This window comes from Spironucleus salmonicida, chromosome 3 (assembly GCF_000497125.1).
Source record: "Spironucleus salmonicida strain ATCC 50377 chromosome 3, whole genome shotgun sequence".
NCBI classification, from domain to species: domain Eukaryota; phylum Fornicata; order Diplomonadida; family Hexamitidae; genus Spironucleus; species Spironucleus salmonicida.
Window position 1 is genome coordinate 1,796,420 of NC_090598.1, and position 19,397 is coordinate 1,815,816.

Genomic DNA, 19,397 nt, shown 5'->3' on the forward strand with positions numbered 1-19,397 from the left:
AAAAATGTATCCTAGAATGATGAACAATGTATTTTACCTAATTTTTTCTTTATTACTTGTTAAATTTAAGTTTACTTATAGTATAATTATCACTCTTATATTATAAACTACTGTATATGCGGTATTATTTGGATCAATCAGGGTAGCAATTATTTTATTATTACCTAGGAAACTGATGTCTTATTTGTTTGGTAAGTTAATGAATATTAAATTTCCATCTGTAATGTTAATGGTTCTCATTAAGTTTTGGATTAGGCAGTTCAAAGTTTGTACTAATGACATTGTCGATCCACTTTAGTCATTCTAATCATTATCCGGATTCTTTAACAGGCGTATCAATATGGATAATAGATATATACCAGATAAATCATTGAAGGATGTCATATATTCTCCATCAGACTCTGTTTTAACATAAGTTGCTATCTTTAATGACTCGAAAGCTAAAATTAAAGGACTTGATTTTACATTAAAGTAAATACTCAAAAAATAAGTTTTAGGAAATTATGCATATTGTGTCTTCTATCTTTCACCTGGAGATTTTCATGATTTTGTTAGTTTTAATGACTTTATCTCTTAAGAGTATACACACATTTAAGGAGATTTGATGCCAGTAAATAATATATTTACTCACAAAGTTACTCACTTATTGGCACTATAAGAAAGAGTAGTAGTAGAAGGAAGCTTTCATGGAAGAAAAGCATTCTATGTTCCGGTTGGTGCTTTAAACGTTGGAAATATAACAATGTCTAAAGTCAATATTTAAACAAATTAATTTACCTAGTCGCTTAAGTAACAATGCAGCAATTAGTATAAAACTGGGGAAACTATCGGTTAATTTAAACTTGGTAGCACAGTTGTTATTATATTCGAATTATTCGAAGGTGAAAACATTAAAATTATTAACAATGGGAAGGTTATGATTGGATAAAAATGTATTGAAATTGTTATGGAATGATTAATATTATTATATATTAAATAATTTTACTTAAACTAAAATGTCGCAAATAAAATAAAATTTGTAGCTTTATGAATCAATTTTCCGTAAAATTGATGCTGACAACTCTGGATTTATTGATGTACCTGAGCTATAAGTTGCTCTTGTTGAACTTGGTGTATAAATGGACCAAAAAACAATCTCGGGGATGATTGAACTAGTCGATGATAATGCCGATGGATAAATGTAACTTGAAGAATTTGTTCATTTTCTTTATATATGTGAAAATGCTAGGCCAGATGATGTACCAACTATTTTATTCTTGGCAGCAGATGAAGACTATAGTTAAACAATAGACTCAGATGAGTTGATGGCTATTATACTAAAATTAGGAATAGAAATCACTAAGGAAGAAATTAAAGAAATAATGGATTCTATAGCGGACAATGATGACGGAACTATAAGTTATGAAATGTTTTGCGCATTAATGGAAGAGATTCTTAACGAGTGAAATAAAAAGACTCATCTCCTATTTTTATATTTTTTATTGTTTTTATTTTTCTATTAATTTAAGCTTTAAGGTTATTAGTCAGAATATTAAGATTAACTAGGCATATTCTCTTTCTATGTAGCTTCGGTAGATTCTGAACCTTCTGTATATTACTATTCATGGTTTAGTTAAGTATCAATATTATTTATATTAATAACTTAATCTATGCCATTTAACTAATGATCAGTATCGCTTATGCTTATAGGTTATAAAACAGATTCTGGGGCAATATCTTCCAATTATTTTACAAGTTACTCGTTATTGATGCACTATTATGTTACTGCATGTGTAACACAGTCATCGCCTACTACTAATTTGGTAGGAGAATTAAAGGTTTACTTAATATCCGCTACTACAGTAAATATTTTCTACATCTCATTAAATTTATCAGCTTATAATTTACTATTTGTTTCCTTAGCAATGTTTAGTTCATTTTCTGAATCCTATAATGCTCTTTGTGCCTGCAACAATCTGGAATGTTAATAACATTCATATAAAATGCTTGAGAGAAGCGAGTAAATATTTTTATCTTCTAATGATATTGGGAAAGCATAATACTATATTTCCTTTTCTACTAGTATTTTAGTTAATATTTCAAAATTATGCGTAAAATTCGCATATTATTCTTACGTTAATAAATCAATTTTAGTTATATAAAGGACACATAACTGATGTTAAAATAGTTACTAAATTATATTAGTATAGTATTAAATACTATCAGCTGATAAATTTAATGTAATAAATATTATATCTGTAAGCATGAAAGGTGAATCCTTGTGCATATCCATTATTGTCAATTTTGCAGGCCTAGCTCTTATTGGAACTAGTAATGAATTAATAATACCTGTTTTTATAGAGGGGCTAGTGGTAATATAAGGGCATTATGCTAATTTAAGTGATAGCGCTGTTTTACCACTTTGGCTAACTCCATATACAGAAATATTAACATGGACTGTTGTTTATATCTATAATTATCTTTAACATAAATCTTAAAATGCAGCAACAGTTATTTTATCAGCAGCTGATGTTTTAAAGCTTTCAAAAATATTTGTCATATTAAAAAGTTATCTATTTAAAATAATAATTATTATATTATAAATATAATACTTTATGCAAGCGAAAACATCGTATTAATATTCTTAGTTACTTATAGTTAATATAGCGTTAGTTAAGTGGTATATATAGTTATAATAGTTAATATTTGAAATAAAGTCAGCCAAATTTCTTCATTATTTCTTAAACTTCTTAAAGCCCAAAACATCCCTCTATAGACCTGATTTTATCTAAAATGTCATGTTTTTTAGTAATAAGTTCCTTTCTTACTTATACTCTTCCTTACCGCAAATTTTATTCTCGTATTTGGCATCCTTGACAACAATAAGCACTCCGTTTATTCTCCACAATTCGACAGCATTCTCTATTACTGCATAGTAGCCCTTTAACTATATGATTTCTAGGAGTATTTTATGGAGATAAAGATGTGAAATATTCATAACTTTTATCAATCTGAACCTTTAATTGTTAGGAAACAGGAGATATTTGAAGAGGAATCTCAAATTTAGATCTGCCTGATGTTACGTTAATGAGCTAACTATCTAATTTAAAGTGAATTTGGGTTTGATTTTCCAGCGTTAGAACATATGTGTTTGCATCCAACTTAAGCATTTTGCGTAGATTGTAGAGAGTAATTTGATATTTATGAGTAGTTAAATTAATATAAAATCAGAATAATATATAAATTTAGTAATAATTAATTTTATTAATAGGTTATCATTCATTTGATACTGTAGTAATAACGACTTCGTTTTATATTTCTTCTTAAACATCAATTTTCACAGTTTTACATTTTTTACCCATCCACTTACCCATTTACTTAATATTGTCCTTTCTTAAGAAAGGAATTATCATCAAAACATTGTTGTATATAAGAACTCCTAATGTAACCAGCACAAAGCCGCCAAATCTCGTTAAAGTAGAGCTTGTATTCCATTTTTCCCATCCTACTATAAACGATATAATCCAAACTAATATTGTTCTACACGCATCAAATGTTGCCCTAGTAGCTGCAGATACATGATTAGTTATTTCCATACCAGTAAAATTGAAGACTAGAACAGATATTGGATATCCAAAATGTAGCAGCATTTCCCCTACAGAGTGTTGAATTTGATAGGCCCATGCAACTATGTCCTCAAAGTTTTTACCCTTATTATCTGAGAATGGATCCTAGAAATTATTGAATATTGGAAGCAGAATAGCATAAATTAAAATACCCCACCCACCTTCATTACCTACCCCCACTAAGCCTATTGTTTAAATTTTTCTTAATGAAATTTCTTCTACTATAAAAAATAATGCAGCAAAAAGATTACCAACTAGAACGAGCACAATTCCCAAAACATTATTTCTGGCCTAACTGCTGGAGTCTTAAAATAGAATAGTTGCCAAAGCAATTATAGTGGCTCCAACAAATAGGATAACTATTCCAATAATCTATGGGAGATCGAATGATTTTCTATAATCTTTCCAAATACAGGCAGACATCATAGCAACAAAAATAACAGTAACATTTCTTAGTATTTAATACACAGATGCAATTGTAAAGAACAGACCAATATTATAAAGAGTTGTCGCTGCAACATCACATAAGGTAGGAAGAATAAATAAGAAAGTATGAGGGAAAAACTTATAAAATATTTTACCTTCCTTAAGTAGGGCTAGTTCCTTACCTCTTGCTTTTCTTATGCATTCCAGTACAAGCCATACTCCCAAACATGCAAATTCTCCGATAAACATAAAAAAAGTTTGAATATAAGGGTGATTAAACTCTATCGGGGCCAAACCAGTCCCAGGTGATAGTGTAAATTCAGACATACCTTTAGCTGTGAGTGTTGAACTAGCGCCTGAGAATAACATACCAAATATATATCCCCAAACAATTAACGAAAAAGTGGCCATTTTTATTTTATAATAAATTTTTTATTCATTTGTCTAACACGAATAATTATTAATCTTATATTTAAAAAAAAATAATTCATGATATATATTTAATATTTAAAATTGATAGAAACATTAAAATAAAGAAATCACACTTCATATAATATAAATTTAATTATGAGGATATTGTGATATATTGATCGAAATAATTACTTTAAAATTAGTTTCATCAAAAATTAATTTTATATAGTATATATTTTGAAACATAAGAGATATATTAAGGATAAAATGATATATAAGTTTATTTTTAAATGTTTATAATAAAATTTATATTATTGGTATACCAGGTGAATGCGAGAATGATAAATTTTACAAAGCTGCTAAGTACTGTTCTCCACTTTTATAATAAGTAGTACAAGGTATGAATAAATCAATCAGCATAAATTCATATATTTACGTGCTCGAAATGTTATTAAATAGTCTAAATAAGACTGCTTGATTAGCAAGAAACATGTTTACTGATGTTATACAATATTTATATTAACTGAGAGACAAAATATAATTTATATTCAATAAACAAATAATTTAGCATATTGAATGATGAGTATTTGTATATAAATCGTTAATCTATCTTTGTATAATATATAAAAATCAAGCCCATAATTACATTACCGAATTTATTCAGTTTTTGGTTACATTATTTTAAAGCATTCTTTTAAATCTATATACTCAATAGGTGAATACAAATCTCTATGACGCTAAAAATGAATATACTAAAACTTAGAAAGCTGCTACTTTACGAACTGCCAAATAAATATAAATTTAACCACTATGTTTATCATGGTAAAGGTTGTATAACCATTAATGCTTCGGGTTGACAAAAATAGTCAATTATGAATCAATTATAACAAAGAGAAATAAGTATAGTTAAATATATAATATTTAGTATCGAGTAATAAATTCCACAAAAGATAATAACTAACCTATATTTAGAGGTTTTGTTTATTTTTGTTAAATTTAAAAGTGATTCTATGATATTAAAGATATAATAATATATAATTTCTAATTTTGAGAATGAATCAGTGATACTATTTACACTTTAGCACTGAGCCTATATTGGTTATGCCCAGAGGATATATATGATAATAGATATACTAGGCTAGCACGCACTAGTGAAATACTAAGTTCGGTAAGTTAGTTAGCTAGCGTCCTCAAGCAGCTAGTTGCTAGCTAGCAAGAGCTAGGGTAAGATTAAAGCACGAATGAAGAGCTACCTTTAATGGTACGGTAAGGATCCCCATCTGCCGCATTATACTATACCCCAATAGAAACATATCGGAATATATTCTATTAGACGAATTTGCATATAACGAGGTTAGGGAGTATATTGCTAGCCTAAACTATTTATAATAGTATTTAGTATGAATATATATAGTTATAATAATATCTAAAAAAAAACGATACTGTGACCGCAAAAGCAATCTAATACAGCGACGGAGAAGGGAAAGTTAATCAGAAAGTCAAAAACAAGAGATTAAAATTGCATATGGATATCATACCCAGAGCGAGCATACTATAGTTTAGCTTCTGATGGGTTCGATGGATATGAAAACTTGTGTATAGAGCTAATCGTTCTATTTCGCTACAGCATTACTGGGAGGTTTTAGGCATCAAATGTATTGCAAACTCTTATTTCGTTAAGTACAAGACGATGCCTCGGTTGCCAATAAGTTTTGATATTGGGTCCTACATTCTTGGGCATGGAAGCACAGTGTCGGACTTAGTGTATTCTGCTATAAAATAACACTTTCGGTACAATGGTGGTAGTAAGTTCTTATAGTAGTAATACTAGCAGTAATTCTACATTACCTTTCACATATCAATATCACATATATTTAATATATGGGTAGAACTTAGCGAAGCGGATATGCTAGATGGGGAGTATGGTTCTGCCAGTAGGCACTTAGCACGCCTGTAAGAATAAATTAGCTGGGAAGTTTGGAAATAAAGGTATCCGCTGGCTTTCTAATGTTTGCTTTAGCCGGTGACGAGATGGCGCTAGCTGGTGGTCAGGACCCAGCGAGGTAGCAATACCGTAATTTAGCAAGAATAGGACTGAACTTATGCTAGCTTAGGCCTTCCACATCTTGGTGCTACGAGGCTGAGTCGATGCTGTTGGCATACTGAATAATGGCTTAACCTTCATATTTGGCACAGCTGGCTGCTACTGAAGTGGGTACCACTAGTACGGTACCCCAAGTATTTCCATAGACAGCACCAAGGTAGGCATGAGTGGTACTGCATAGTGCTTGACGACAATACAATACTATAGTATATATAGTAATATCTTAATTGGAGTTTAGTAGTATGTATGCATTGGGAGTGGTGCCTATAAGGATATTTAGTATATACTATTGTACTTATAGAATATACTACTACCCTTACTAATATATATTCACTTATGAGCCCAGGTGCACAGTAGCCTAAGAAGGCTATTCTTACTAGTAATGCAAGCACAGGTTGTGCCGAAGACTGATTGTATTATATCTTTAATACCCGGATGATGCATAATCTATCAAAAATGATACTCTGCAGTCTCACCCGGTATGCTGCTTAAGACCGAAGCCTAGGGATAGATGAGTTTTAAATGGTAACGACGACTCGCTAGGATGAGTTTTACCAAAGCGAGGTCAGCGAGAGTGTGGCTATCAGGGTGACGAGATGGCGCTAGCTGGTGGTCAGGACCCAGCGAGGTAGCAATACCGTAATTTATTAAGAACAGGACTGACCTTATGCTAGCTTAGGCCTTCCACATTTTGGTGCTACGAGCCTGAGTTGCGGCTGTTGGCATACTGAATAATGGCTTAACCTTCATATTTGGCACAGCTGCCTGCTAGTGAAGTGGGTACCACTAGTACTGGTACCCCAAGTATTTCCATAGACAGCACCACGGTAGGCGTGAGTGGTACTGGGATAGTGCTCGATGACAATACAATACTATAGTATATATAGTAATATCTTAAATGGAGTTTAGTAGTATATATGCATTGGGAGTGGTGCCTATAAGGATATTTAGTATATTACTATTGTATTTATATAATATACTACTATGCTTACTAATATATATTCACTTATGAGCCCAGGTACACAGTAGCCTAATAAGGCTATTCTCACTAGCAGAGTACAAGCACAGGTTGTGCCGAAGACTGATTGTATTATATCTTTAATACCAGGATGATGCATAATCTATCAAACATGAAATTCTGCAGTCTCACTCGGTATGCTGCTTAAGACAGAAGCATAGGGATGGATGAGTTTAAATGGTAACGATGCCTCGTAGGATGAGTTTTACCAAAGCGAGGTCAGCGAGAGTGTGGCTATCAGGGTGACGAGATGGCGCTAGCTGGTGGTCAGGACCCAGCGAGGTAGCAATACCGTAATTTAGCAAGAATAGGACTGAACTTATGCTAGCTTAGGCCTTCCACATCTTGGTGCTACGAGGCTGAGTCGATGCTGTTGGCATACTGAATAATGGCTTAACCTTCATATTTGGCACAGCTGGCTGCTACTGAAGTGGGTACCACTAGTACGGTACCCCAAGTATTTCCATAGACAGCACCAAGGTAGGCATGAGTGGTACTGCATAGTGCTTGACGACAATACAATACTATAGTATATATAGTAATATCTTAATTGGAGTTTAGTAGTATGTATGCATTGGGAGTGGTGCCTATAAGGATATTTAGTATATTACTATTGTATCTATATAATATACTACTACCCTTACTAATACATATTCACTTATGAGCCCAGGTGCACAGTAGCCTAAGAAGGCTATTCTTACTAGTAATGCAAGCACAGGCTATGCCGAAGACTGTTTGTATATTCTATGTGTAGTACCTGCCTGCTACTGAAGTGGGTACCACTAGTACTGCTACACGTAGTATTTCCATAGACAGCACCAAGGCAGGCGTGAGTGGTACTGGCGTAGTGCTTGATGACTATACAATACTATAGTATATATAGTAATAACTTAATTGGAGTTTAATAGTATATATGCATTGGGAGTGGTGCCTATAAGGATATTTAGTATATTACTATTGTATTTATAGTATATAGCACTATACTTACTAATACATATTCACTTATGAGCCCAGGTACAAAGTAGCACTAGGAAGGCTATTCTCACTAGTAATGCAAGCACAGGCTATGCCGAAGACTGTTAGTATATTCTATGTTTAATACCTATCTGCTACTGAACTGGGTACCACTAGTACGGTACCCCAAGTATTTCCATAGACAGCACCAAGGCAGGCGTGAGTGGTACTGGGATAGTGCTTGATGAGTATGCAATACTATAGTATATATAGGAATATCTTAATTGGAGTTTAGTAGTATATATGCATTGGGAGTGGTGCCTATAAGGATATTTAGTATATTACTATTGTACTTATATAATATACTACTATGCTTACTAATACATATTCACTTATGAGCCCAGGTGCACAGTACACTAGGAAGGGTATTCTTACCTGTAGAGTACAAGCACAGGCTATGCCGAAGACTGTTTGTATTCTATCTTTAATAACTATCTGCTACTGAAGTGGGCACCACTAGTACTGGACCCCAAGTAGTTCCATAGATAGCACCAAGGCAGGCGTGAGTGGTACTGGCGTAGTGCTTGACGACAATACAATACTATAGTATATATAGTAATATCTTAAATGGAGTTTAATAGTATATATGCATTGGGAGTGGTGCCTATAAGGATATTTAGTATATTACTATTGTACTTATATAATATACTACTATGCTTACTAATACATATTCACTTATGAGCCCAGGTGCACAGTACACTAGGAAGGGTATTCTTACCTGTAGAGTACAAGCACAGGCTATGCCGAAGACTGTTTGTATTCTATCTTTAATAACTATCTGCTACTGAAGTGGGCACCACTAGTACTGGACCCCAAGTAGTTCCATAGATAGCACCAAGGCAGGCGTGAGTGGTACTGGGATAGTGCTTGATGAGTATACAATACTATAGTATATATAGGAATATCTTAATTGGAGTTTAGTAGTATATATGCATTGGGAGTGGGTGCCTATAAGGATATTTAGTATATACTATTGTATTTATATAATACATTACTATACTTACTAATATATATTCACTTATGAGCCCAGGTACAAAGTAGCCTAAGAAGGCTATTCTTACCTGTAGAGTACAAGCACAGGCTATGCCGAATGCTGTTTGTATATTCTATGTGTAGTACCTGCCTGCTACTGAAGTGGGTACCACTAGTACGGTACCCCAAGTATTTCCATAGACAGCACCACGGTAGGCGTGAGTGGTACTGGCGTAGTGCTTGACGACAATACAATACTATAGTATATATAGTAATATCTTAATTGGAGTTTAGTAGTATAGATGCATTGGGAGTGGTGCCTATAAGGATATTTAGCATATTACTATTGTATTTATAGAATATACTACTATGCTTACTAATACATATTCACTTATGAGCCCAGGTGCACAGTAGCCTAAGAAGGCTATTCTTACCTGTAGAGTACAAGCACAGGTTATGCCGAAGACTGTTTGTATATTCTATGTGTAGTACCTGCCTGCTACTGAAGTGGGTACCACTAGTACGGTACCCCAAGTAGTTCCATAGACAGCACCAAGGCAGGCGTGAGTGGTACTGGGATAGTGCTTGATGAGTATGCAATACTATAGTATATATAGGAATATCTTAATTGGAGTTTAGTAGTATATATGCATTGGGAGTGGTGCCTATAAGGATATTTAGTATATTACTATTGTATCTATATAATATACTACTACCCTTACTAATACATATTCACTTATGAGCCCAGGTACACAGTAGCCTAAGAAGGCTATTCTTACCTGTAGAGTACAAGCACAGGTTATGCCGAAGACTGTTTGTATATTCTATGTGTAATACCTGCCTGCTACTGAAGTGGGTACCACCAGTACGGTACCCCAAGTATTTCCATAGACAGCACCAAGGCAGGCGTGAGTGGTACTGGCGTAGTGCTTGATGACTATACAATACTATAGTATATATAGTAATAGCTTAAATGGAGTTTAGTAGTATATATGCATTGGGAGTGGTGCTTGTAAGGATATTTAGCATATTACTATTGTATTTATAGTATATAGCACTATACTTACTAATACATATTCACTTATGAGCCCAGGTACAAAGTATCACTAAGAAGGCTATTCTCACTAGTAATACAAGCACAGGCTATGCCGAAGACTGTTTGCATTCTATCTTTAATACCCGGATGATGCATAATCTATCAAACATGATACTCTGCAGTCTCACCCGGTATGTTTATTAAGACCGAAGCATAGGGATGGATGAATGTTAGATGGTAACGACGACTCGCTAGGATGAGTTTTACTGAAGAGAAGCGAAATCAGCAGAAGATGCTACTTATTGCATCTAGTAAGGATAGGGATGCGTGGGATCATGCATAGAGTATGAGCTAATGTATTTTTAGGAAACTCATACATTCACTAAGAATGCGTGATAGTTAAGTAGTATTGTATATTGTTAATTCCATACTAGCGCTCAAATACAGATAGAAAAACTACACTATTTTATTTTATACTTTTTGTTTCGTAAAACACTTAACATTCATTAATTATAATATGTATTAAATTATGTATTATAAATGCAAGTAGAGTTTTTTATTCATAGTATAATATTATATTAATGTATAATATTGATATATTTTACTTTACATCTTTCCTATTTCCTTATTAAATGACTGCAGATTTATCTATCGAGTTTGAAGCTATTCCATTTTCAGTTGATGTTAATAAAAATGTAATAGTTAGTAACACTATTTTATAGATTAAGTTTACTATAAGAGATAATGAAATTAGTCAATCAATCTAGCTTGATAGTGAATAGTAATATATTCTACGTGCAACTATTACAACGAAAGAGTAGCTTTGCGCATTGTAGGTTATTCTGCTCTACAAGAAGCTGGGGAAAATTGCACATAAAGTACGGTTTTAAATATCAGATTTTAATGAGATAAATTTGTTAGCAAAATCTAATTTATGGAGCAATATCGGTCTTGTCGCAGCACAGATGGGACTTACGGTGCGTTCGACAAGATCCACACGAAAACCTTATTTTGCTAAATTTGCAAAGCCTATCCAAGGTTATGATTTGCAGTACTTTTCGATATACAATAGTTTTGACACAAAAAAGATTCTTTAACCTAAAAGTATAAAGAAAATTGATTTTCATGAAAATCAGGTATTATTGTAGCTAGCAGCTATTAAGTACCAGCTTGAAGAAGAGTATCCTCTAATTCTGCCGTTGATTTTTGGCTACTCGGCATTCAGGTTGTATGATACTTAGTTTAAAGAGTTAAAGGAACATTCTACAGTGAAAAGAATATATGGACAGCATTTAGATATTCTTAGAAACATATTTAGGTTATCAAATAAGATTTACAATGGAGAGGCATTCACAGTATAAGAAAAACCATAGTTAGATGAATTTGAGCTTATCAACCTGTTCCAGCTCCCCTTCCACTTTCTCGACACCGGGATCTGCCTGTTCATGTTCCAGCAGCTCTGTCACGTGTCCTACCTCTTCAAAGCGGAGTATTTTGCATTATTCTCGTTGGTTAAAAATGAAATAAAAGAGAATCTTACGAATGCTGTCATAAGCTAAAGCTCCAAGTCTGGCAAGAGCGTAGCTCTCTACACGCAGTATTTTTTCCACCTCCTGATGGGGAATGTTCCAATATTGTTTAATATGAGATCTGATAAGGAGTAGCCTCTTTATGAGTACTACACAGAAAATTTTCATAGCAGTCTAGGTTAATAATATATAGATGTATATAAATTAAGCGAAATTAAACAAATAAGTAACGTTAAAGAATTAAAGGAAGTTGAAGATTTGAAGAAAGATAAAGAGTTAAATAAGATTATACTTCAAAGTGTATGTGCCTTTCATTAATTCTAATTGGATAGTATAGGCAAAGTTTCAGAGCTATTTTATAAAATGGTAATTTTCATAGAAAATATTACGAAAATTAAGAATGTTAAAGGAAATAAATCTTTTAATCTGTTGGATGCTGTGAAGAAGCTGTAATATAACAATCACATATTTACAAAATTTGAATTGTTTTAAAATCAGATTTTTTTTATTTACAACAATCATAAGGATACCTCTGGTATTTCAGATGACTAAATATTGGAAAGATCAAAGAAACCAGCGTTGCATTAAACACCTATTATTCTAGTTGATGAGTGCTTATAATCTCAGAAGAGAAAGTTCCCTAAATGCGTTAAGTTGTGCCAGATGATCTTCATGCGTTATGAGGAGAAACTGATTTAGTTAGGCAAAAAATAGTATATAAAGATATAAACCATGTTGGATAGTGATGAGTTTAAGGTGATAAATACATTCGCAACTATCAAATATTAACAACATCATTTGGTTATTAATGTTATTTTGCCGCTTCTGAGTAAAGAGCTTCTGGAATCAGCAAAAACTGAACTGGACAAAATTAGTATGACAGATCGAGTGTAAAATAAAGGTATAGACTTGTATCAAACTCTTGAAAACATTTTAGCCAGTGTTTAATCACAAAATGCAGATTAGAGATTCTATACTATACACGGCAACCAAAAAATTATGATAGAATATTTGAAGTCACTTAATAGTTTACTAGGAAAATCAGAGTACATTCTCATAGCGATGGAGTACCTTCGCCTCGAGATTGATGATTACGACATTCTCGACGAGCTAGTCGTTCACTCACCGTAGATACTGAATATTAGGAACAAAACAGATTTTAGGAAAATATTCTTTTCGGGAATGGTGTCTTACAGGAATCGAGGACAATACTATGAAGATTTTGAAACGAATTTCTACAAATTGATCCTATCGTTGTTCAACCCCAGAGGGATCGAAACAGCGTTTTGGAAGATTTTTTCAATTGTAGCAATGAGATTTGTAGATATAAATGAAACAATATTACGACCTAAGGATATCCATGAAGATTTGGAGATTAGCTTATAATTTGTTACTTAAAAATTTTGGAAATATTCAGTTATTGAACTTATCTAAGAGTATTTTGCTGTTAGTAAGTCGCCAGATTTGGAAGAAGATCAACGCAAAGAATAATAGGTTGAAAATTTTATTTCAATGTTTCATGAAAAACATAAACCATTATTAGAAAGCTTATAAAAAACTTTTGACACCACGAAATTGTTGTTTGTACCAAATGTAAAGCAGTCTACTGTAATTATGGTGGGAACAGATCTTACCGTAATTAATTTTCTTACAGTAAATTAGTTTTGCTACAATGCTATGTCAAGTAGAGCTAATATGGGTTACATTAATACTTAAATATTAGGATATGTTCAGCCTCACGCGTCATTGCTGTCTAGCTTGCAGTACGAGCAGCGTCGGATGGTAGTGGATGCTACTGGTTATGTCAAGTCAGTAGGTGCTATACCAGGTACAGTCAAGACATTTGCTAAAGACACCCCAATTTTGGTATCGCTACTGTACTCGATGATGACGGAGAAGTCGGTTGAGATGCAGTTCATGTGCTATCGGTATGCCCGTCTATATGGTTTCAGTATAACTAAAAAATATTAAATTTCAATGCAACCAGCAGGCATGTAGTCATTGTTTATATAAAAAGTGAAGATGAAAGAACAGAACATACTATGTATCAATTTGATAGCCTCACCTAAACCTATAACAATATTATCATACACAAAGGTGCTGAGAAAGACGCTAAATTTGAGCTCACAAAAGGAGATGCTCATTTTGAATTACTACAAGATAATCAAAATTATAATATCAGCTGCATTGCATCGTCGACTCTGAACTACGAGGTGGTCTCCGTTTTGAACTATCAGCTCATGCTTGCATTTATAGCGAAATATTCAACCTCAGCGATAAGTGTAGCAGATGCTTAAGATACTCTGTAACAACTGTCTAAGTTCTTCTAGAGAAGCGTATTGATGGAGTTTATGCAGGTCATCCTGTTCGTGGCGAAGCTTACCTGGCAGTCGGAAATCCTAATTAAGAACATTTCTCTGATTATGAGCTACGTGGACACTGGAAATATCTACGTCTAATACTTACATGGTGGAAGTATTGATTCCGATAAAAGCAAGAATGTTTTTAAATTGCTGAGAAGAACGTCCGTACCGCATAATTTTATGTTCCTAAACCCCACTTTTGACTACGCGGTCTAAAATTTTAATAAAAAATCATCTATTTCTATATATGAATAGGTACTGAAAGATTCGGTAGCAGCTGCGAAAGAAACTTTTCAGTTGCTGTGTTAGGGGCTACCAGTCTAGCCAGAAAGTACCACCAAAAAGGAAGAACCCTCCGCCAAAGAAGCCATTGTGGAGTAGGATGGTGGAGCTCAGGCTGATGTTGGCAGCACACCACCACCACCATAAGAGAGTTAACTACCTAAAACTCAGGATGAAGCGTAGGAAAAATTAAAAGACTAAGAAACATGCCCTATGCTAATTATCGTGATCCCTTTCGACAAGAAGATGTGCTTTACGGATAGTTTGGACAAAGCAAGGCACAAAATATTTGACTTCATCGTCACGTTCCACGGGTACCCTGACCTCGGTTTGGAGACAAAAGATGGCTGCCAAGTGCTTCCGATAGAGTGTGGTCACCATATCCCCGAAGTGTTGGTCAAAAAGGTTAAAGCGTTCAAGCTTAATAATGTATTGCAGATTGGGCTTGATAGGAAAGGAGCAACCTAGTTATTAGAAATAGAGGACAAGTCTGAGCAGTTTGTATTAGACCAGTAGACCAAGGAAAGACTGCCTAAGCAAAACGTACCACCCAAGTTTGAAGACAAGATGCAGTGCTAGGTTTTCAAAATAAAGAACCCCAAGTTGGATTATACTGAGATATTTGCAGCCTTAGATGACTAAAATATAATGATAAATATTTTCAAAGATAATGACTATTAATACCTTTTGCTTATCGATGAGAAGAACAACTGTGCTACTAAGTATGATGCGATACGTGAGAAATTTAGTGTGGAAGCCAAGGATTCCACCTTAACTATTGATAAACTTTGTAGTGTGAGGGGAACTTCCATTTTGCATTAGTATGTGCCATAAGGTTTTATCTTACCGAAGTAGACGTTGAATTTAGATTTAAAGTTAATATAGGACTATAGTATTGTTGTTAAGAAACTAGCTACTAAGTTTTAGTCATTGCATTTTACATGTAACAACAGTAAAAATGAGATTTAAGTCACATTCAATAGCGATACCGATCTATTGGAATTTTTGACATCGATAAGTCTAGGAATTGTGTCCATTATTGAAAAAAATAATATCTACACCATGTTAGTTGTATATATATATGATGAGTAAGATATTGCTAATATGGAATAAGAAGCCTTATTGGAAAAGGAAATATTAAAAAATATATACAAAGAACCGCTATACGAAATCTGCAAGAAGAATTACGATGCCTATGGAAAATCTGGCAAGGTGAAAATGCTATCTGAAAAAGAAAATTAATACGAGCATATTAGATTATTTGAGAATGACCTAATTACATGTACGTATGTAAAGAAGGACAGGGCATTTACGCTATCTAATGAGCAGTTGCTTGATCATCTAGCCGTATACCAAAGCATTATATCCAAATTCGAAGACGATATAGTTTATTTAGATAATGGAGAGCCCTCAGTAAAGCAAATGCTAAACGCTAATTAGTAAAGTTTAGTTAATTTTAATGATTAGGGGAACAAGTACTTTGCCATGTTTTTAAACACGTTGAGATTAAAGAGTTATAAACTAACCTCTGCGTTTTTAGGTGAGGCTCCACTATAAATAAAGTTTAATAAATTAGTAGAAATCTAGAGAGAGTAAAACGGAGAGTATGGTTTAAATATTTGCATTAGTCAACAATCTGCGGTTAGTACTTCGTTATTACTTAAGATGCTCATATTGGAAAATAAGTTTTTGTCCTTCAAATAAGATAAAAAATTCGATTAGGCGTAAATTTACGAATTATTTTTTAGCTTAAAAATAATTTTGCATGATATAGTTGAGGATGTCGCCCACATCGTTATCTTGCCTGAGTGATCAAATTTAAACGAGATGGTTATATTTAATTATTATTTTGTGACGCTACACATCTATTTATTTGTGCCAATCAGTGGATGTTTCGACCTAGCTTTAATTCGATGTCTTATCTACAGGGACATAATACTATAAACAGTATATACTTCACATATTAATGGATAGGTACATTAAGCAGGATTATACCATAGAGATTTCATCTAGTGTGATGTTTCATTTTATTAATATTATATTTTTATTGTATTATATTATATAAATATATTATAAATTACTCATACAAATTAGTAATAATTTATATATAATTAAAATACTAATTAATTATAATAATGAAAATATATATTATATATATCATAACCTAATATGATAGACACGAAGTAGGTAGGTAGGTAGGTAGGTAGGTAGGTAGGTAGGTAGGTAGGTAGGTAGGTAGGTAGGTAGGGTAGGTAGGTAGGTAGGTAGGTAGGTAGGTAGGTAGGTAGGTAGGTAGGTAGGTAGGTAGGTAGGTAGGTAGGTAGGTAGGTAGGGGTAGGTAGGTAGGTAGGTAGGTAGGTAGGTAGGTAGGTAGGTAGGTAGGTAGGTAGGTAGGTAGGTAGGTAGGTAGGTAGGTAGGTAGGTAGGTAGGTAGGTAGGTAGGTAGGTAGGTAGGTAGGTAGGTAGGTAGGTAGGTAGGTAGGTAGGTAGGTAGGTAGGTAGGTAGGTAGGGTAGGTAGGTAGGTAGGTAGGTAGGGGTAGGTAGGTAGGTAGGTAGGGTAGGTAGGTAGGTAGGTAGGTAGGTAGGTAGGTAGGTAGGTAGGTAGGTAGGGTAGGTAGGTAGGTAGGTAGGTAGGTAGGTAGGTAGGTAGGTAGGTAGGTAGGTAGGTAGGTAGGTAGGTAGGTAGGGGTAGGTAGGTAGGTAGGTAGGTAGGTAGGTAGGTAGGTAGGTAGGTAGGTAGGTAGGTAGGTAGGTAGGTAGGGTAGGTAGGTAGGTAGGTAGGTAGGTAGGTAGGTAGGTAGGTAGGTAGGTAGGTAGGTAGGTAGGTAGGTAGGTAGGTAGGTAGGGTAGGTAGGTAGGTAGGTAGGTAGGTAGGTAGGTAGGTAGGGTAGGTAGGTAGGTAGGTAGGTAGGTAGGTAGGTAGGTAGGTAGGTAGGTAGGTAGGTAGGTAGGTAGGTAGGTAGGTAGGTAGGTAGGTAGGTAGGTAGGTAGGTAGGTAGGTAGGTAGGTAGGTAGGTAGGTAGGTAGGTAGGTAGGTAGGTAGGTAGGTAGGTAGGTAGGTAGGTAGGTAGGTAGGTAGGTAGGTAGGGAGGTAGGTAGGTAGGTAGGTAGGTAGGTAGGTAGGTAGGTAGGTAGGTAGGTAGGTAGGTAGGTAGGTAGGTAGGTAGGTAGGTAGGTAGGTAGGTAGGTAGGTAGGTAGGTAGGTAGGTAGGTAGGTAGGTAGGTAGGGTAGGTAGGTAGGTAGGTAGGTAGGTAGGTAGGTAGGTAGGTAGGTAGGTAGGTAGGTAGGTAGGTAGGTAGGTAGGTAGGTAGGTAGGTAGGTAGGTAGGTAGGTAGGTAGGTAGGTAGGTAGGTTAGGTAGGTAGGTAGGTAGGTAGGTAGGTAGGTAGGGTAGGTAGGTAGGTAGGTAGGTAGGTAGGGTAGGTAGGTAGGTAGGTAGGTAGGTAGGTAGGTAGGTAGGTAGGTAGGTAGGTAGGTAGGTAGGTAGGTAGGTAGGTAGGTAGGTAGGTAGGTAGGTAGGTAGGTAGGTAGGTAGGTAGGTAGGTAGGTAGGTAGGTAGGTAGGTAGGTAGGTAGGTAGGTAGGTAGGTAGGTAGGTAGGTAGGTAGGGTAGGTAGGTAGGTAGGTAGGTAGGTAGGTAGGTAGGTAGGTAGGTAGGTAGGTAGGTAGGTAGGTAGGTAGGTAGGTAGGTAGGTAGGTAGGTAGGTAGGTAGGTAGGTAGGTAGGTAGGTAGGTAGGTAGGTAGGTAGGTAGGTAGGGTAGGTAGGTAGGTAGGTAGGTAGGTAGGTAGGTAGGTAGGTAGGTAGGTAGGTAGGGTAGGTAGGTAGGTAGGTAGGTAGGTAGGTAGGTAGGTAGGTAGGTAGGTAGGTAGGGTAGGTAGGTAGGTAGGTAGGTAGGTAGGTAGGTAGGTAGGTAGGTAGGTAGGTAGGTAGGGTAGGTAGGTAGGTAGGTAGGTAGGTAGGTAGGGTAGGTAGGTAGGTAGGTAGGTAGGTAGGTAGGTAGGTAGGTAGTAGGTAGGTAGGTAGGGTAGGTAGGTAGGTAGGGTAGGTAGGTAGGTAGGTAGGTTAGGTAGGTAGGTAGGTAGGTAGGTAGGTAGGTAGGTAGGTAGGTAGGTAGGTAGGTAGGTAGGTAGGTAGGTAGGTAGGGTAGGTAGGTAGGTAGGTAGGTAGGTAGGTAGGGTAGGTAGGTAGGTAGGTAGGTAGGTAGGTAGGTAGGTAGGTAGGTAGGTTAGGTAGGTAGGTAGGTAGGTAGGTAGGTAGGTAGGTAGGTAGGTAGGTAGGTAGGTAGGTAGGTAGGTAGGTAGGTAGGTAGGTAGGTAGGTAGGTAGGTTAGGTAGGTAGGTAGGTAGGTAGGTAGGTAGGTAGGTAGGTAGGTTAGGTAGGTAGGTAGGTAGGTAGGTAGGTAGGTAGGTAGGGTAGGTAGGTAGGTAGGTAGGTAGGTAGGTAGGTAGGTAGGTAGGTAGGGTAGGTAGGTAGGTAGGTAGGTAGGTAGGTAGGTTAGGTAGGTAGGTAGGTAGGTAGGTAGGTAGGTAGGTAGGTAGGTAGGTAGGTAGGTAGGTAGGTAGGTAGGTAGGTAGGTATAGGTAGGTAGGTAGGTAGGTAGGTAGGTAGGTAGGTAGGTAGGTAGGTAGGTAGGTA

The 19,397-nt window shown here is 35.3% G+C and overlaps 11 protein-coding genes across 11 annotated transcripts; 4 read left to right on the forward strand and 7 right to left on the reverse strand. All coding sequences in view use genetic code 6, as the record gives it.

The window, feature by feature from the left end:
- Positions 1 to 4: 4 nt before the first annotated feature.
- SS50377_23405 (Phosphatidylserine decarboxylase proenzyme) lies at positions 5 to 955 on the forward strand (the record flags this gene model as incomplete). Its single annotated transcript, XM_067907270.1, has 1 exon — positions 5 to 955. One exon carries the CDS (start codon positions 5 to 7, stop codon positions 953 to 955), a length of 951 nt encoding a protein of 316 aa, XP_067766538.1.
- Positions 956 to 995: 40 nt separating this feature from the next.
- SS50377_23406 (EF hand domain-containing protein) lies at positions 996 to 1,445 on the forward strand (the record flags this gene model as incomplete). The annotated part of the gene is made up of 1 exon (XM_067907271.1): positions 996 to 1,445. One exon carries the CDS (start codon positions 996 to 998, stop codon positions 1,443 to 1,445), a length of 450 nt encoding a protein of 149 aa, XP_067766539.1.
- An 11-nt stretch (positions 1,446 to 1,456) lies between these two features.
- On the reverse strand, positions 1,457 to 2,539 carry SS50377_23407 (uncharacterized protein; the record flags this gene model as incomplete). The annotated part of the gene is made up of 1 exon (XM_067907272.1): positions 1,457 to 2,539. One exon carries the CDS (start codon positions 2,537 to 2,539, stop codon positions 1,457 to 1,459), a length of 1,083 nt encoding a protein of 360 aa, XP_067766540.1.
- Positions 2,540 to 2,696: 157 nt separating this feature from the next.
- On the reverse strand, positions 2,697 to 3,149 carry SS50377_23408 (uncharacterized protein; the record flags this gene model as incomplete). The annotated part of the gene is made up of 1 exon (XM_067907273.1): positions 2,697 to 3,149. The coding sequence occupies one exon, from the start codon at positions 3,147 to 3,149 to the stop codon at positions 2,697 to 2,699; it is 453 nt and encodes a 150-aa protein (XP_067766541.1).
- A 105-nt stretch (positions 3,150 to 3,254) lies between these two features.
- On the reverse strand, positions 3,255 to 4,442 carry SS50377_23409 (Transmembrane domain-containing protein; the record flags this gene model as incomplete). The annotated part of the gene is made up of 1 exon (XM_067907274.1): positions 3,255 to 4,442. One exon carries the CDS (start codon positions 4,440 to 4,442, stop codon positions 3,255 to 3,257), a length of 1,188 nt encoding a protein of 395 aa, XP_067766542.1.
- Positions 4,443 to 6,306: 1,864 nt separating this feature from the next.
- SS50377_23410 (uncharacterized protein) lies at positions 6,307 to 6,798 on the reverse strand (the record flags this gene model as incomplete). Its single annotated transcript, XM_067907275.1, has 1 exon — positions 6,307 to 6,798. One exon carries the CDS (start codon positions 6,796 to 6,798, stop codon positions 6,307 to 6,309), a length of 492 nt encoding a protein of 163 aa, XP_067766543.1.
- Positions 6,799 to 7,692: 894 nt separating this feature from the next.
- SS50377_23411 (uncharacterized protein) lies at positions 7,693 to 8,139 on the reverse strand (the record flags this gene model as incomplete). Its single annotated transcript, XM_067907276.1, has 1 exon — positions 7,693 to 8,139. The coding sequence occupies one exon, from the start codon at positions 8,137 to 8,139 to the stop codon at positions 7,693 to 7,695; it is 447 nt and encodes a 148-aa protein (XP_067766544.1).
- A 79-nt stretch (positions 8,140 to 8,218) lies between these two features.
- Positions 8,219 to 9,247, reverse strand: SS50377_23412 (Transmembrane domain-containing protein; the record flags this gene model as incomplete). Its single annotated transcript, XM_067907277.1, has 1 exon — positions 8,219 to 9,247. One exon carries the CDS (start codon positions 9,245 to 9,247, stop codon positions 8,219 to 8,221), a length of 1,029 nt encoding a protein of 342 aa, XP_067766545.1.
- A 2-nt stretch (positions 9,248 to 9,249) lies between these two features.
- On the reverse strand, positions 9,250 to 10,548 carry SS50377_23413 (Transmembrane domain-containing protein; the record flags this gene model as incomplete). The annotated part of the gene is made up of 1 exon (XM_067907278.1): positions 9,250 to 10,548. The coding sequence occupies one exon, from the start codon at positions 10,546 to 10,548 to the stop codon at positions 9,250 to 9,252; it is 1,299 nt and encodes a 432-aa protein (XP_067766546.1).
- A 670-nt stretch (positions 10,549 to 11,218) lies between these two features.
- On the forward strand, positions 11,219 to 14,320 carry SS50377_23414 (uncharacterized protein; the record flags this gene model as incomplete). Its single annotated transcript, XM_067907279.1, has 1 exon — positions 11,219 to 14,320. One exon carries the CDS (start codon positions 11,219 to 11,221, stop codon positions 14,318 to 14,320), a length of 3,102 nt encoding a protein of 1,033 aa, XP_067766547.1.
- Positions 14,321 to 14,355: 35 nt separating this feature from the next.
- Positions 14,356 to 16,572, forward strand: SS50377_23415 (uncharacterized protein; the record flags this gene model as incomplete). The annotated part of the gene is made up of 1 exon (XM_067907280.1): positions 14,356 to 16,572. One exon carries the CDS (start codon positions 14,356 to 14,358, stop codon positions 16,570 to 16,572), a length of 2,217 nt encoding a protein of 738 aa, XP_067766548.1.
- Positions 16,573 to 19,397: the final 2,825 nt, after the last annotated feature.